Genomic DNA, 14,848 nt, shown 5'->3' with positions numbered 1-14,848 from the left:
GCCCCACTTTCCCACAGGTTCCCACCCTGCTGTGGTTCCCTGAGCCCCCAAACAGAGGCCAACGGCTCTTCAGCACTTTTATTAAAAACTAGTAACGTGGGGAGTGCTCAGGGCATCTCTAGGCCGCTCTAGCCGCGCGGGACTAGGTCAGTTCCAGTCCCTCACGCCCAGCCTGGGGGTGGGGATGCAGGTCGAGGGTTTCAGGGCCCCAAACCCAGATGATCACTTGCCCACCGAGTCGAATATGATGCGGTTCTGCTCGGCGCGCTCCCGCTGGCTCTGCGTCCGCGCCAGCTCCAGCAGGGTCCGCAGCAGGTGGAAGGTGAGGTCAATGGACAGCGGAGGGTCGTCCCGTCGCGGCCGCTCACTTGCGGCCCCGGATCCCCACCGGCCCTGCCCTGCGCGGCGTGGGAAGCGCTCGGCCAGCAACAAGAGGAGGGCGCGGGCCCCGCCGCCGCCGTGCTTCTGCGTCCTGGGACTCCAGCGCAGACTCGGGTCCTGGACCCCGGCCACGGCCGCCTCTGGGCTCCACTGGCTGCTCCCCGGACGCAGCTGTGCCAGAAGCAGAAGGGCCGCCAGCAGCGCCGCGAGTCCCGCCGGCCTCATGGTGCCACCGGCCCTGGACACACAGAGGCAGCGCGGGGGTGAGGTGCGTCTGGGACAGTCGCAGGTGGCACCACTCCCCTTCCCGCGCACGTCCAGCGTCCCTTCCCTAGCGAGCCCCTGCGACTGCTGCCCGGCGCCCGCAGCCTTCCCTCCAGCCCCAGCCGCTGCCACCCTTTCCTCCCTCCCTCTCGGTGGATCGAGGTGGTGGGTGAGTTGAGCGCTGTCCCGGTGCTGAGGGAAGCTGGGCGGATGCTCAGAGCCACTCACAGTTTGCCGGAGAGCGTCTGCTCCGTGCAGGACCAAGCTCCAGTCTCTGTCCCTCGGGGCGGGCTGAGGGCGCCTTGGGGAACACGGGGTCTGTCCCGGGACCGCCGCCAGCCTTATATAGCGCCAGGACAGCACCGAATGACGTCAGCAAGGAACATGCACTGATTGTAGAGCAATGACGGCCGCGGCTTCAAGTCCGACCTATAGCGAGCGGCTGCGAGACCCTGAGCAGGCGCACCTCAGGGTACTGGACTTGGCATGGCTGGAAGTGACACCCGACTCAAGAAAGTGAGAAGCCGGGTTGGGGCATAAAGATTGCTCTGGGAGACACAGAAGCCCTTCAACCACTTAGGATAGCCAGCAGCGACGAGAGGCGGGTCCCCAGACCAGACTAGTCCAGATCTCTTCTCAGGCACTTGAAAGGCAGGCTGGACCTTGGGGCTGTCCGTGGTGCTGACCTTGTCCTCAGCCTCTAGAAGGGGCCAGAGGGGTAGGGAAAATGCTGCTCAGACCCAGTCCCTGGCTCCAGCTATCAGTTCTGTAAACGGAGCCAGTTGGGACAGCACCACTGGCACTCAGCTATGGCCATGGTACCCACCCAAGGGGCAGCTGAGGCAGCTTGAGCTGCCAGGATTCTTGATCTTATTCTGGCCCCAGGATCTAAATTCTAGGGCTGTCTGACTGAGGCACCATTAAAAAAAAAAAAAAAAAAAAAAGGGCCTCTGGACTCAGGGTGCTTCCGGGCAACAAAAGGCTGGCCCATCTGCTTCTGGGTTAGCTCCAAAGTGGGAGTTTAGCCAAGTTAATTTTCCTCCTGGGAATCACAGCAGCAGTAGTTATTACTTTATCTTTGACCTCCCAGTTAAGATCGCTGGGTAGGAAGAAAACTTGGCATCTTAGTCTGAGCTGCTTTAACAAAAGTTACCATAAACTGGGTGGCTTATAAGCAACAAATATTTATTTCTTACAGTTCTGGCGGGCTGGGAAGTCCAAGATCATGGTGCCACTGGGTTTGGTGTCTGGTGAGGACATGCTTTCTGGCTCAGAGATAGCACCTTCTTGCCATGTGCTCGCATAGCCTCTTTTGTAAGCATCCTGATCCCATGAGGGCTCAGCCCTCCTGACAGAACTACTTCCCCAAAGCCCCACCTCCTAATACCACAACCTTGGGCATTAGGTTTTCACCATATGAACTTGGGGAGTACACAGACATTCGGACTATACCTCGTGGGTTCAAGTTTCTACTCTGCCACTAACTCAGCATGGACAGGTCACCTCACTTCTACGGGCCCCAGTGTCCTCATCTGCAAAAGAAGATTGGGCTTGGTGGTCTCCAGGCTTCTTTCCAAGCTCTAGAAAATGTAGCCCCCCCCCCCCCAGCAGTTTTTTGCTGGGTCTTATTGCTTCTGCAGGTTCCAGGTTATGTATTTAGTAATATTTACAGAGGCTCCATATAAAGGGTTCAAGGGGGCAGTCCCTCCAAAACTAGAGCTACACTAAGGCTGGGAAGGGTTTGGAAAACAGATGTGTCTATGAAAAGGAGGAATGAGTGACATTTACTGGGATGTGGGTATAAGCTAAAGTTGACAAAACCATATGGTTCAATAAATATTTATGGGATGCCTACTATGCGGTGGGTATAAAGCCATTATAAAGGTTTTAGTGATTTCACAGGAGTCAGGTTACATTTTAGAGTGAAATGGGCATTTCAGAGGGCTAACTCCATCAAGTTCTGACCAGCCACCAAACCCTGTGAAAACCGATGTGCCCACTTTAAGGAGGTGGTCGGACCTCCCAGGGTCAAGCTGAATGACTGCAAGGCAAGCGAGGGAGGGAGGCAGGCTTAGAGCCGATGTGCCTTCCAGGACAGGTAGGAGTTCCAGATAACAGCAACACACTGGACGACAGCCAACCTACAGAACAGGGACGGCATCATGAAGAAGAGGAAAAAGAAGGGGCAAGCAAGAGGGGTGAGATGGGAAAGGGCAGTGGGAAGACAGGGATTATCTCCAAGGACGTCCAGATCCAGACCTCCTTCCTGCAGCCCCCCTGGAGGGACAGGCGGCTTGGACTGGAGGACAACAGCCCAGGTTCTGGTGCTGGCCCGGAGCTCTGGCTCCTGGACAAGAGCCTCAGAGTTAACTCCCCTCGGCAGCCATCTCGCCACGCACGGCTCCGTTATTCAGTCCCATCCAGTCTCCTTCTAAATACATGTCTGTCTGCCTTGCACAGCTGAGAGCTCATCTTTCAATAATGTACTGCTGGCCGTGTAAAGGAGCACTTCCTTCTCTTTATTTTAAATTTACCGGAGTTCCCATCATGACTGAGGTTAGTAAACCTGACTAGCTCCATGAGGATGTGGGTTCGATCCCTGGGGGATCCGGGGTTGCCACGAGCCGTGGTGTAGGTCTCCGTGGCTTGGATCCTTCATTGCTGTGGCTGTGGTGTAGGCCACCAGCAACAGCTCCGATTGGACCCCTAGCCTGGGAACCTCCATATGCTGTGGGTGAAACCCTAAAAGACAAAAAGACCAAATAAATAAATAAATAAATAAATTTACCTCACTCTAGTTTCAAAAAGCATTGCAAAGACCCTCAAGTTTGGTTTGGTTCATGGGTCCAGATTCCTTTTAGCTATGCTATCACGTTATTCATCGACTCTGTCCCCTCTGAAGGTGGACAGAGTTTCCCTGTTCCCAAACCCCCTCACCTCCAATAATTTTAACCACTCATCTTGAGTTCCACTGTTTGTATACATATATATATGTGTGTGTATATATATATATTTTTTTTTTTAATTGTGGTTTCAGCAAACACCTTTATTATTTAGGGTAAAATAGTATTTTGCAGTGGACTAACCTGACCACATTCCTACCTGTCTCTTTGGTCTACCTCTCTGCCTAACCTAGGCTGTAGCACCCCAGCACCATCCCTGAAGATATGCCACCAAATGTAGAGAGCTCAGCAGTGGGCTGAGGATCCAGCATTGCCGTGAGCTGTGGTGTAGGCCGGCAGCTGCAGCTCTGATTTGACCCCTAGCCTGGGAACTTCCATATGCCACAAGTGTGACCCTAAAAAGACAAAAATACATACATATATATATATATATATATGCATGTATGTATGTATGTATTTTCTGTATTATATATATATAGTGAGCTCGGGTGGGACGGAGACAAGGGCTGTGGAGCAAGATCCTCTCTAGGAAGATGAAAGGTGAGCGGGCAGGCGCCCTGGGGCAGTTCTGTAACACACGAGGTCTTGAATAACATGCTCGGGAGTCTGAGGAGCTCTGACCAGGGCAGAGTGGTCTGGGGGATCTAAAGTAGTTCAAAGTTAAAGTGAGAATCACTTTGTCCCCAACTGTTCATAACGTGCACCTTCCCTGAAGGGCGGGGCAGGGCTGAGTCATACCTGTAATGAAGAGGGACCAGGTAGAAGTTGGCTAACTGCACAGCGGGCCAGAGCTACGAGAGAGCGGAGGTCAAGGTTGGGGGGCTGCCTCCATCACCTGAGCCCACACCCACTGCCTTGCCTGGTCTGACTCAACTCCCTCAGACAAGAACACACTGCACAACCGGCTGAGTGCCTCCCTGAGTAAGGTGCTCCGCGGGAATGCAGGAGGAACCCCAACGGAGGGCTTTCTGTGACAGGGGGACCCCCAATCCCTGGGCACTTCTGGACTCAAGAAAGCAGGAGACCAGGCAGCTGCGGCGTCACGCTCTTACGTAGTAGTTGGTGATGAGGGCATCAGGATAATCCTGGGGAGACGAGAGAGGGAACGCGTGAACGGCTGCTCGTCCAGGCAGCTCGCGCCTCCCAATCTGAGTATCACGCACAGACTTCAGTTCAGAGAAGACACCCCTGCACCACACCCCCTCGGCTCCTCTCCTCCAGAGCTGGGGCTCCACCTGCACCCCCACCCTCCCATCCCCACGAGCCTGCCTCATCCCCCGCCACCCGCCAGTCTGCCAGCCAGAGATCGTGGCCACATCTGCCCAGCTCACCCGCTGGAGTTTGGCCCAATTGTCCTGGGCTGACAGTCCATTCAGTGTCCCTACCAGTGGAAGGAAACAGCCTAGAAAACATGGGGCAAAGCCCCCCTAGGGAAGAGGAATTAAGGCGCTGTGAACAGACAAAGCTTTGCCTCCCCCAATGCAGCTCGCCCTTGCCAACTCCCTCTCCCTTCTGCTCACCTGGTCCAGCAGCATCTTCTTTAGCGCATCCACCTTGGTGGCGCCGGGGATGAGCCGGTCCAAAACCTTGTACCAGCCTCCAACTACAGGGCCCTGAAAGCAAACCCCAGAGACGGGAGCAGGGATGCAGAGGGGAGCACTAGGCTTTTCCATCACTATGCTTCTCCCCCGAGTCTGAGAAACCGAACCCCGGGGAAGCAGACACTCAAGGTTGGCTTAGATGTGAGAAGGGCCAAGGGAAACTAGAAGATGACAGGGAACTGAGACCACTGTCCACTCCACAGGCAGCCCTGCCGTGTGAACTCACCACAAAGCCACAGCCCAGAGAGACCATGGTCAGGGTCCGGCCGGTCTGGTGCCCCTGCAGACCTCGCCGCTCCACCAGCTGCTGTGAGATAACGTCACCCAGGCCCATCAGGGACCCTGTGCAGGGCACACAGCTGTGGTCAGGACACCCCCCCAGGGACAGGCTGCCAAATCAAAGAGGCAGGTAAGTCTGCTGACTGAATGAGGCTCTGGCAATCTGAGGCCAATGGCCAGTCTGCTCCTGCTGCTTCAAGGATGGTGACACCTCCCCAAGGATGGTGACACTTCATATATGTGTTTTGTTAGAAACTGCGATGAGCAGCCTTGAGACAGCCAGGGCCCAAGAACTCTGCCTTGAGCCGTGAGGAGGAGTCAAGAGTCAGAAACTGCAGGCAGAGGAAGGAGAAGCATCGTGGGAACTGGAAAGGCTTTCCAGACAATTCCGTGCAAACCCCTTCTCTTGGGCGCATAGAAATGAAGGTCCAGGACCTCAAAAGACCAGTGTGTGGCAGAGCCAAGGCAACCACCAGGTGGCCTGATTTCCTGGCCAGCATTCTTTCCGGACGCGGTACTATCCATAGATCAGGTGCAGGAGGGCGAGGAACCCTGCGGCTTCCCCCTCAGCCCAAGGCAAGCCCCTGGCCAGAGTCCTTCACCTTTGTTTTGGGGTCTCTAGAGAACAGCAAGCATAACCCCCTCTCTAAAATATGAGGGCTCAAATGGTCCCTCATGGGGCAGGAGGATGACTGGCTGAGGTGGTAAGGGTCCCTGCAAGGAAGGGTCCTGTCACCTCCAGCACAGTTGGGTCACCCGGACGTCCCAGTCACAGCCTCAGACTGAGCTGCCAATAGGTATTGAGGCCGCTTCTGCCCAGGTCTTCGCACCCACTTCCCCTCCCCGCACTAGCTGGACACCCACTTCCAGAAGCCACAGCTATTTACGGAACCCCTGTCAGTTACAGTGGGGTGATGATTTCTAGCAAACACACACTTCTAGGGCTGCTTGGGAGTGACCCTCTGGCCTCCAGCCCGCCGATCCATCTCACTGAGTAATGAGAGCCCCCTCCAGCCTCGTAGCCACCACTGTCCCTGTGCCCTCAATTAGCTCTGGGCAAACACATCCTCACCCTTCAACCCTACTTCGTGGCCCAGAGCTGGCTCTGACGTCCACGCTGGCTGTCCCCACCCCCTGCCCTGCACCCTCCTGCCCCCTCTGCACAGCTCTGCTCTCCCACCCCCGTGCAGCCTCGTCAGAGGGAGAGGAGTACAGCTGAGAGCTGGGGCTGGGGCTGGAGCAGGGCACCCACAGGTGACCGAGGATAGTGGCCTCAACTGCTGGGACCCCAGCACACCCATCAAGGGAGCCTGCCTCTCCCCTCCCTGAAACTCCCAAAGTGATGGAGGCTCTGCCCAGAACACGGCTAGACACGGCCTCCCAGAGGGCAAAGACAGACCCCTAGACATGTTCATCATCTTACCCCCATACCTAGCCAAGCACCTGGCAGGTGCTCAGGAAGTGAACTGAAGAAAAATGTCAAATGCACTGCCCCCGACAATGGGACCGTCCCAGGAAGGGCACAGGGGATGGAAGGACGGCACCCAGGGTCGAGGTGTGAGGAGCAGCGGGCTGAAGGCTTGCTCCTCCTCCACGCAGTCAGCACTTAACTCCCTATGCCCACCCCAACCACTTGGGGTCACCAGCTGCATGCCCAGGTTGGGGAGGGAGCTGCTAAGGCGACACATAAAGGGAAAACAGAAAGACAGTCACTGCTTAAATGAAGAGATGAACAGTTTGAGGTTTCTTTTTTTGTTGTTTTTTTGTTTTTTGTTTTTTTTGCTTTTTAGAGCCACATGTGTGGCATATGGAAGTTCAAATCAGGGGTGCAGCTGCTGGCCTACACCACAGCCACACAGGATCCAAGCCAAGTCCATAATCTACACCACAGCTCATGGCAACGCCAGATACTTAACCCACTGAGTGAGGCCAGGGATCAAACCTGCATTCTCATTGTTACTAGTTGGGTGCATTACCCCTGAGCCGCAATGGAAACTCCTGAGCTTCTACTTTGGCAAGAGGTGTACAGTATGTAAGAGGCTCTCACACATTTAATCTTCACAAGAGGAGTGAAAGGTAGAGGTCACACCTTCATTTAATGTCTCTGAGAGATGAGGCGACGTGGCAAGGAGTGGACTTGAGGCCTGAACCCAGGCCTTCTCTCAAGGCGGAACTGGAGGCCAGGGAATTCCCAGCAGGGGCTGAGACTTGGACTCAGGGGCCAGCAGACACCAAGAGGTCTCTGTGCTGCTACTCACAGGGGGTTCCTGCCCAAACAAACAGAGCCCACAGGTCAGAGAAACTTTCTGGACTAGTGCACGTCCTCTCTTTTATTCCCCAGAAAGGAACCCATTCTGTTCTTTGTCGCCTTGTGGTGGGGGGAAGGGGCGGCCAAGCAGCAATATTCCTGGGACAGAAACAATGACAAAGAGAGGTGTGTTCTCACTCTTCATGGCTTAGCAACAGGCACACAAGCTAAAAGCAGACCAGGAATGAAAGCCAGAGTCCCTGACTTCTAGTCCTGTGGTCCTGGAGGATGCGGCCTTTGAGAAAGATGGATTCCAGGCCCCCAGCCAAGGGCCATCGGGCCTGAGCGACTACGGAGTGGACGGGCCATAGCAGGAGTGAGCAGGTGGCGTGTAGCCTGTGGCCCTGCCAGTTCAGTCCGTCTCAGAGAGCACAGCGCTCTGCCCGCAGATCATCAGGCCCCTGGGCCTGCAGCAGCTCCAGGGTGGTCTGAGGCTCTGGTCAAAGCACAGAGCAAGGCCTGCATTTCTGGTCCAAGGGACTGAACATGAAGGGCTGGCATTCAGATTCCTCCTCCACCCTCCCCAATCCAGAGCCCAATCAGACCCAAAGCGCCCCAAGGCTGGGGGAGTCCTCCTGGCCATATATGGTTGACCTGGACCCACCAGTGCTCTGAGTCCCCCCTCCTTGGACTTGTTTCCTGGGGGCTGGGGCTGGAGGGCTGCCCAGACAGAATGCTGAGCCCCGATGGGGAAGAACAAGGGGCTGCCGGGCATTGAGGCCCCAGAGCCAGGCTGGGCGCGGAGCCCAGCGGGCAGACGCTGGCGCGGGTGTGACATCATGCCCCTGGGTAGGTGCCAGTTCTCATGCCATCACTCGCCACCAGATTCAGCAGAGTAGGGGGTGGAGGGAGAGCTTGCCTCTGAGCACAGATATGTTTGGGACCACCCCCTGCCCACTAGTGGAAAAGCTAAGACTTCCATGCCCTCTTCCGAGGCACAGGTGGGGGTAAGCTCTCTAATTCTCCTATTTTGCTCCTGTCCTGGCTTTTAAGCATGGAGGCTTAGATGCTAAAGCATTAATGGAAGAGGAGAAGGCTGAGGGGCAGGAAGTTGGATGGAGGAGCAGGAAGTACGTCCTTGACTATGGGAGGCCTGGGTTGGTAGGTATAGCTGCTGGCCTGGGGCCAGAGTGCTGTCTCATTCCTCTCCAGAAGTCTCCAACAAGTCAACAACTGCTTGGGGTAGGGGTTGGCCTGGCAGAGCCCGGAAGGAGCCAAAGCCCAACAGTGAGAGGGTCGGAGTGCCCTCCCCACTCCTGGCCCAAACCCTTCCCACTGCTAGAAAGTGAGACAGAATGAGGAGTTCTGCAGCTGGTCCAGCATCTAAGCCCAGACCTGCTGGAGCGACACTCAGCATTCTGAGGCCCCAGGAGTGTCGGGTGCAGGCCAGTGCCCTGGCCAGTGCCCCTGGTTCTAATGGCAGCTCTACCATTGACCACAAGACCTCACACTTGTCACTCCGCCGTCAGGCCTCAGTGTCCCTCTGTAGTACCAGGGGCTGGACTGGATGGCCTCTCATGCCTGCTGCATTCTCACATTCTGGTTTAATTCAGACTCCAGTGTCTCCAGAAGCTCAGCTGCTTCCACAGCAGGACCAAGGTGGCCTAGGATGGATGAAGCTGGGCCCTGGGCCCACTGGAGATGGAAGGGCCCTCAGGAAAGGATGGGGGAAGGCTGACTCAGACTCTGCAGAACACACAGCAGAACTCTGCCCAAGCCGCCCTCTTCCGGCCTCCGGCTTGGCCAAGACTGGGTGCATCAGACACATCTTTTGAACCATCTCAGGTCTTTCTGATTCACTTCTCTCTTACCTCAGCCACCACCGCAGTTCACCTGATAGGTCCTTGTCTCAGGCCGATGCCTTACCTGGGGCTGAGCTGTTGACACTTTACCTGGGGACTATGCACGTGCAACCTGAGGGCACAGAGCACCAGCATTAACACTCCGTGTGGCAGACCTCTGACCAACGTGGGATGAAGCCGGTGGGTAAAGCCTTCTCCTTTTCTCCAGAAAAAACCATTCACCCATAGAGTCCTAAGAGGCATTTCGAAGAGTTTCTCAGTCTGTTTTAAGGGGTTGCACATGCCCTAAGCCATGTCCAATGTGATGATGCAGCCTTATACTGGCTGCCCCTCCCCCCCACCCCAGGGGATTATTTCCTAGTCTCTTTCAAAACACCTGCACAGAGGCTTCAAACTCTTGGAGAACTAAGGCTGGATGGTTATCCATGTCCAAATTTACGGCAAGTGGAACGAACCCGACCCAAATATCACTATGAAAAGAAGAGCTTGGGGAGTTTCCACTGCAGCTCAGTGGGTGAAAAACCTGACTAGTATTTCATAAGGATGCAGGTTCAACTCGTGGCCTCGCTCAGTGGGTTAAGGATCCGGTGTTGCTGTGAGCTGTGGTGTAAGTCAGAGACCACGGGTACAGCCCTAAAACAGCAAAACAAAACAAAATGGATAAAAGAAAAAAAAGAAAAAAAACCAAAGAGCTTGTTGTGCTTGGATGGCCAGTGCTCTTAGAAAGGGTCACCTCCTGGAGCCTTTAAGTTTCTTGAGCGTTTGTTGATTTCGAAGACCTTTTCACAGAGATAATCCTTATACTAACTCTGTGAGGTCATGTAACTAAACTCAGGTTCTAAATGAGGAAACTGAGGCTCAAAGAGGTTTACAGATACTAAGTGCTCTGAGATTCAAACCTTGGTGTGCTAACTCCATGTCTGAAATCTCTGTTTTCCAGTGTGATGAGCTGGAACCATAGGAACTACTGTGCTGGGATCTAAAAACAGCTCGGTGAGCTAAATTCCCTTCCTTTATTTATAGTTTGATTCAAATACACTGAGCGACAGAGAAGGAAAAGTCTGAAAGCTTTGCGAAAGTCTGAGAAAAGTGCTACCAAGAGGTTGTTTCAGGGCTGAGATGTGGAGGAAGAATGGGGGTGTGGCACCACAGGGCTCTAGCACCGGCAAACCAGCACCCCGGTTTGGTTTGGCCACATGTCGGCACCTGGGCCTGTGGAGCTCCAGCTGCAGCTGCAGATCCCTCCGGTGGGGAAACACAAGGACTAGCCTTCCCTCCCTTTTCTGGATGGTCACGAGGGGGAACCTTTCTTCCGGCAGTGAGGGTCCCTGAGGGACTCTGAGGCTGGGCAAAGGGCCCAGCGTGTCAGTTCCCATCACAGCCACACAGTCCAGCGTGAGTCACCACACACGCAGCCAGGTGAGTCATGCAGGCTGACGGACACTCTGAGGACAGGACGGGGGTAGCTGGGCACAGGAGGCTGGAGAGGGGCCCAGGGAGGGGCGAAAGAGTCCATCCCTTGATTGAGCCAGTCACTCAGGGAAGTTTCTAGTGCTGCTGTGGGGCTCTTCCAGCTCACAGGACTGCGGTTGCGCGGCCTGGCTTTCAGCAGGCGCCCCCTCCCTGTTTAACAGTCTTCCTCTCAGAAGCCCGTTCCCTTCCTTGAAGCCCAGGCAAGACCCCATCTGAACCCGGTCACCCTTGCACTGCCTCGATAGTCATCCTTTCCCCCCATAAAACTTATCTCTTTGCCCTCCCCTCTCCTATTAGCATATGCAAAATGAAGATGATAACAAATACAGGTAATCAAAGGGTTACCTTTGTGAGGTCGACATGCAATCGCTGGATTTAGAGTAAAAATAAATCCTTGATTAGTATATTGTTTGGGGACATGGCTATAGGTAGTAAAACTACAAGAAAAGCAAAAGAGTGATGTAAGTTAAACTCAAGAAAGTGGTTTTCTCTTGAGGTGCATGAACTAGGGACAGGCGCTCCAGGGGTCTCAAAGCTGGGTACCGATAGAGGAGTATTCAGTGTAATATTATTTAAGTGGTGCGTACATATCTTAATCATTCTTTTGTGTGTTAGGATATATTCCCCAATAAAAACAATGCTAAGAAAAATAACCTGTGTAAGAGTATGATTCCAGCACTTATTAGGTGTGTGATCGAATGCGGACCCAAGTTATCTTAGCCCACACACCTTTGTGGGACCCTCTGAGATAATGTGCGTTGAAAGTCTTTTTGCACACTGTAAAATGTTAAAGGAGTCTTTGTTATTGTTCATTTCTAAGTTAAGGCTTCCTGAGGCAATGCCTTTATCCTAAAGGGATGACTCCTTAGGTTTTTAAGGACTTTCAGATCTTACTTTAGAGCTAGGCTACCTATGCACACCCCTTTCCTTAAGAACAGCCTGGGGACCCTCCCTCTAAAATAGACTGGGGTGAGAGCCAATCCTTCAAGAGGGCTGTGGTGGAGGGGACTTCTGCCTCCCAAATCATTTGCTGTGGTACCACCAGGTCCCACGGGGACACTCACCAGCAGTCAAGACCTGTACTTTCCATGGGTGAGCAGTCAGAGCCCTCTGGTATGCCCGCCAAAGTGCCATGCTTCCTGTCAAGCCGAGAGGAGAGGGGAGGTCACTCCCACTGTCCCTTCCCACAGTTAAAAAGACGCTTGTCTTTACCTTCTGCCCACTCCCTCTCCCCCTCCCGCCTCTACAGGGGTAGCGGCTTCCTGGACAGCTTCCTGTCACAGGGGTCGCCTTGGAGGTCGGGGAAGAGAGGAAGCCTGTGGGCACCTATGGAATCCCGGTGGCTGCCACCCGCCACCCTACCCCCAGCCGTGAAGCAGGGCTATCTGGGGGCCTTCGTCCCGACTGACACACACAAGAGGGCGGGTCTGCTCTGGCCTTCTCCCCAGAGCCTGCTCGGTCCCCAGATTCAGACTCTTAGTTGGAACCGGCCCGCATCCTTCCAGAGCCCAAGTCCACACCGGAAATAGGGTGGCTCCCTGGGCTTGGAACTGCCCCACGCCCTGCGGGCACTCCGGGCGCGCGGCGCTTTGAGCCGGTGACTGTGGATCCCCAGCTACTCACCTGGGCGGGAGCGCAATCCCTGCCACGTGACCTGAGCGGGAGGCGGTACTTCCGCCCCAAGTCTCGCCCCTTCCGCTCGGCTTCCTTCGGCAGCCACGGCCGGAATGGGAGTGGACTGAGCCGCTAGACCCGCGGTGAGCGGCGCGGCTCGGTCTGCTCCGGGTCTTGGTGCGGGGGCCCGCCTGCCATACTTCCCACCTGCGTCCGACCCCCGCCTCCTTCTGCTCCTTCTCTCCCCGGTGCCGGGGCCTCTTAACCTGGGCAGACCCTCACTGTTCCCGCATCCCGGAACTGGCCAAGGTCCTGACCTCCTTCTCGGGCTCAGGAATCGTAGTTTGGAAAGCATTAGCCACAGTTAAATGCGTGCGTGTGTGTTACTTTTAAAAAATGTCTCCAAGTTCTTCACTAGCCTCAATTGCGAGTTCCTGAATAGGTGGAACTGGGTCTTGTTCAAATATATCGTCCTCACAGCAGCTAGTTCAGCGTTTTGTTTATAATGGCCTCTTGAAATGCTGCGCAAAGATGACTTCTCCGTGGAAAGCACTGGGACTAGAGAACCTCAGAAGGTTTGGGTACTGGCTTCAAAACTAGAGGGCTTGCAGCCTTGGTCATCACTAGACTTGAATTTAGGTTCCTCATCTGTGAAATGAGGGATTTGGACTGTTTTTTGAACTGGGCTCCTCAGTTTGGGGAGGGGGTTAGGTGTTTGGGAGTAGAGTATCACAGGGCCTTCTTTACCTCAACTTTTAAAAAATATCTGTATACCTCTAGAAAAAAACCACTAAGGGGCTCACAACTAGGTGTTTGTAAACCAACAGATTAGGTAATTTCCTAATCTGTTTCAGCTCTAACATTCTATAATTTTGTGAACCTAGCGCAACATCCTTTCTAGAAAAGTGGAGATTTAGAAGATCTCTGGCAGATTTGTCAGGCTGGCAGCCCCTGTTAATCATTTTCAGGGAGCCCACTTCAGGAGGCAGCTGTATCTTTTTTGTTTGTTTTTCATTATTGTGTGTGTGTTGTTGTTGTTTTTAATCTGACTCTTTCAGGCTCTTTACCTGGCTCTCTCCAGCCCCAATTTATTCAATTCCTGTATGATTAAGGCAGGGGAAATCCTGTTACAGATACTGGAGAAACACAGTGAGGAAACAAGAGAGGTCATGTCACAAACATTTAACTAAAGGTTTCTATATGCAAAACACTGTACCAGAGTGAACTTACACTAGGAGATCAATGTGCTAAGGAGACCAAATGTGCTAAACTGGAAAGTTGTATTCTGAAGTCAGACGGTCTAGGCTCAAACCCCCGCAGCACCACTCAGTAGTCATGTAAACTTACTCAGGCTGCTTTAACCTCTCAGAATCTTAGCAAGTAAAATGGGGGCAATACCAGCCTCATAGTTCAATTAAGTAACATGTGCTAAAGTATCTGAGATTGATCAAATGCTTAATAAACTCTTGTTTATCATCTTTTCCTTCCTTTCCTCTTGGGAACACATGAGCAGTAAGTCATTTTCACTGGAGAAATCTGGGAAGCTCCTTGGTGAAGGTGGAACTTGAGCTGGGACCTTGAAGGATGAACAGGTGAAGATGATGAAAAGGATGCTCCAGAGGAAGGCATAGTGTGAGCAAAGGCACAAAAGAAAAGTGCAGGAACCCATGAATAGTATAAAGTGGATATACTGGGAGGAAAGGTTGGAAGGGGAGTGGCCTGGGGAGAAAAGGGTTTATGGTAGAGAACAAGAGCTGAAAGTATTTTCCTGATCTTCTTCTGAAGGCTGAGATAAGGGCAGAGGCTCAGCAGCAGAAGCAGGGCTGCCAGCATCAACCTACAGCCTTAACAGCATGGGTCTCCTGGCCCCATCTTCTCCACCACTGAAAGTGGGATTTCATGATGCAGTGTCAAGGGGCTGCCATATAGAATGAACAAAGCTCCACTGCAATGGGAAGCACTCTTCTATCAGTTCCAAAACTAAAACTGGCCTAACCTGAGCTGGATCACAATAGGATGATGCCACACTTGGCTCCTTTGCACTGATGCGAGTTGTGGTCCCTCTGCCGTTAAATGCCCCGGGTTGCCTCCAGGTCTATTTCCTCTTCTGTACAGGGAAGGAATTGAACTTCCTGACCCCCTTCCTCGTAAAGGAGATTTTCTGACATACGATAAATTCCCTACACTGAAGAGGCAGAAAGCTGTTCCCAGATATTTGGCCAG

At 53.6% G+C, this 14,848-nt stretch overlaps 2 protein-coding genes across 5 annotated transcripts; both read right to left on the bottom strand.

The window, feature by feature from the left end:
- Positions 1–51: 51 nt before the first annotated feature.
- On the bottom strand, positions 52–1,015 carry UCN (urocortin). Its single transcript, XM_047782415.1, has 2 exons — positions 874–1,015; positions 52–619 (listed from the first exon to the last, which is right to left on the bottom strand). Exon 2 carries the CDS (start codon positions 604–606, stop codon positions 223–225), a length of 384 nt encoding a protein of 127 aa, XP_047638371.1. The 5' UTR covers positions 607–619; positions 874–1,015; the 3' UTR covers positions 52–222.
- On the bottom strand, positions 891–12,630 carry MPV17 (mitochondrial inner membrane protein MPV17). Of its 4 annotated transcripts, none has more exons than XM_047782414.1 (9): positions 12,532–12,628; positions 12,076–12,150; positions 11,357–11,448; positions 5,376–5,491; positions 5,069–5,161; positions 4,880–4,975; positions 4,601–4,633; positions 4,287–4,339; positions 891–1,345 (listed from the first exon to the last, which is right to left on the bottom strand). In XM_047782414.1, exons 2-9 carry the CDS (start codon positions 12,099–12,101, stop codon positions 1,339–1,341), a joined length of 516 nt encoding a protein of 171 aa, XP_047638370.1. In that variant the 5' UTR covers positions 12,102–12,150; positions 12,532–12,628; the 3' UTR covers positions 891–1,338. The 4 variants fall into 4 exon arrangements, with proteins under 4 accessions (XP_047638370.1, XP_047638369.1, XP_047638367.1 ...); XM_047782412.1 differs by lacking the exon at positions 891–1,345 and adding an exon at positions 2,581–2,786; XM_047782413.1 differs by lacking the exons at positions 891–1,345; positions 11,357–11,448 and adding an exon at positions 1,810–2,786 and having other exon boundaries at positions 12,532–12,630.
- Between the last annotated feature and the right edge of the window lie 2,218 nt (positions 12,631–14,848).

This window comes from Phacochoerus africanus, chromosome 5 (assembly GCF_016906955.1).
Source record: "Phacochoerus africanus isolate WHEZ1 chromosome 5, ROS_Pafr_v1, whole genome shotgun sequence".
NCBI lineage: Eukaryota > Metazoa > Chordata > Mammalia > Artiodactyla > Suidae > Phacochoerus > Phacochoerus africanus.
Note: the sequence above shows the minus strand (reverse complement) of the source record. Positions and strands in the feature narration are given on the sequence as shown.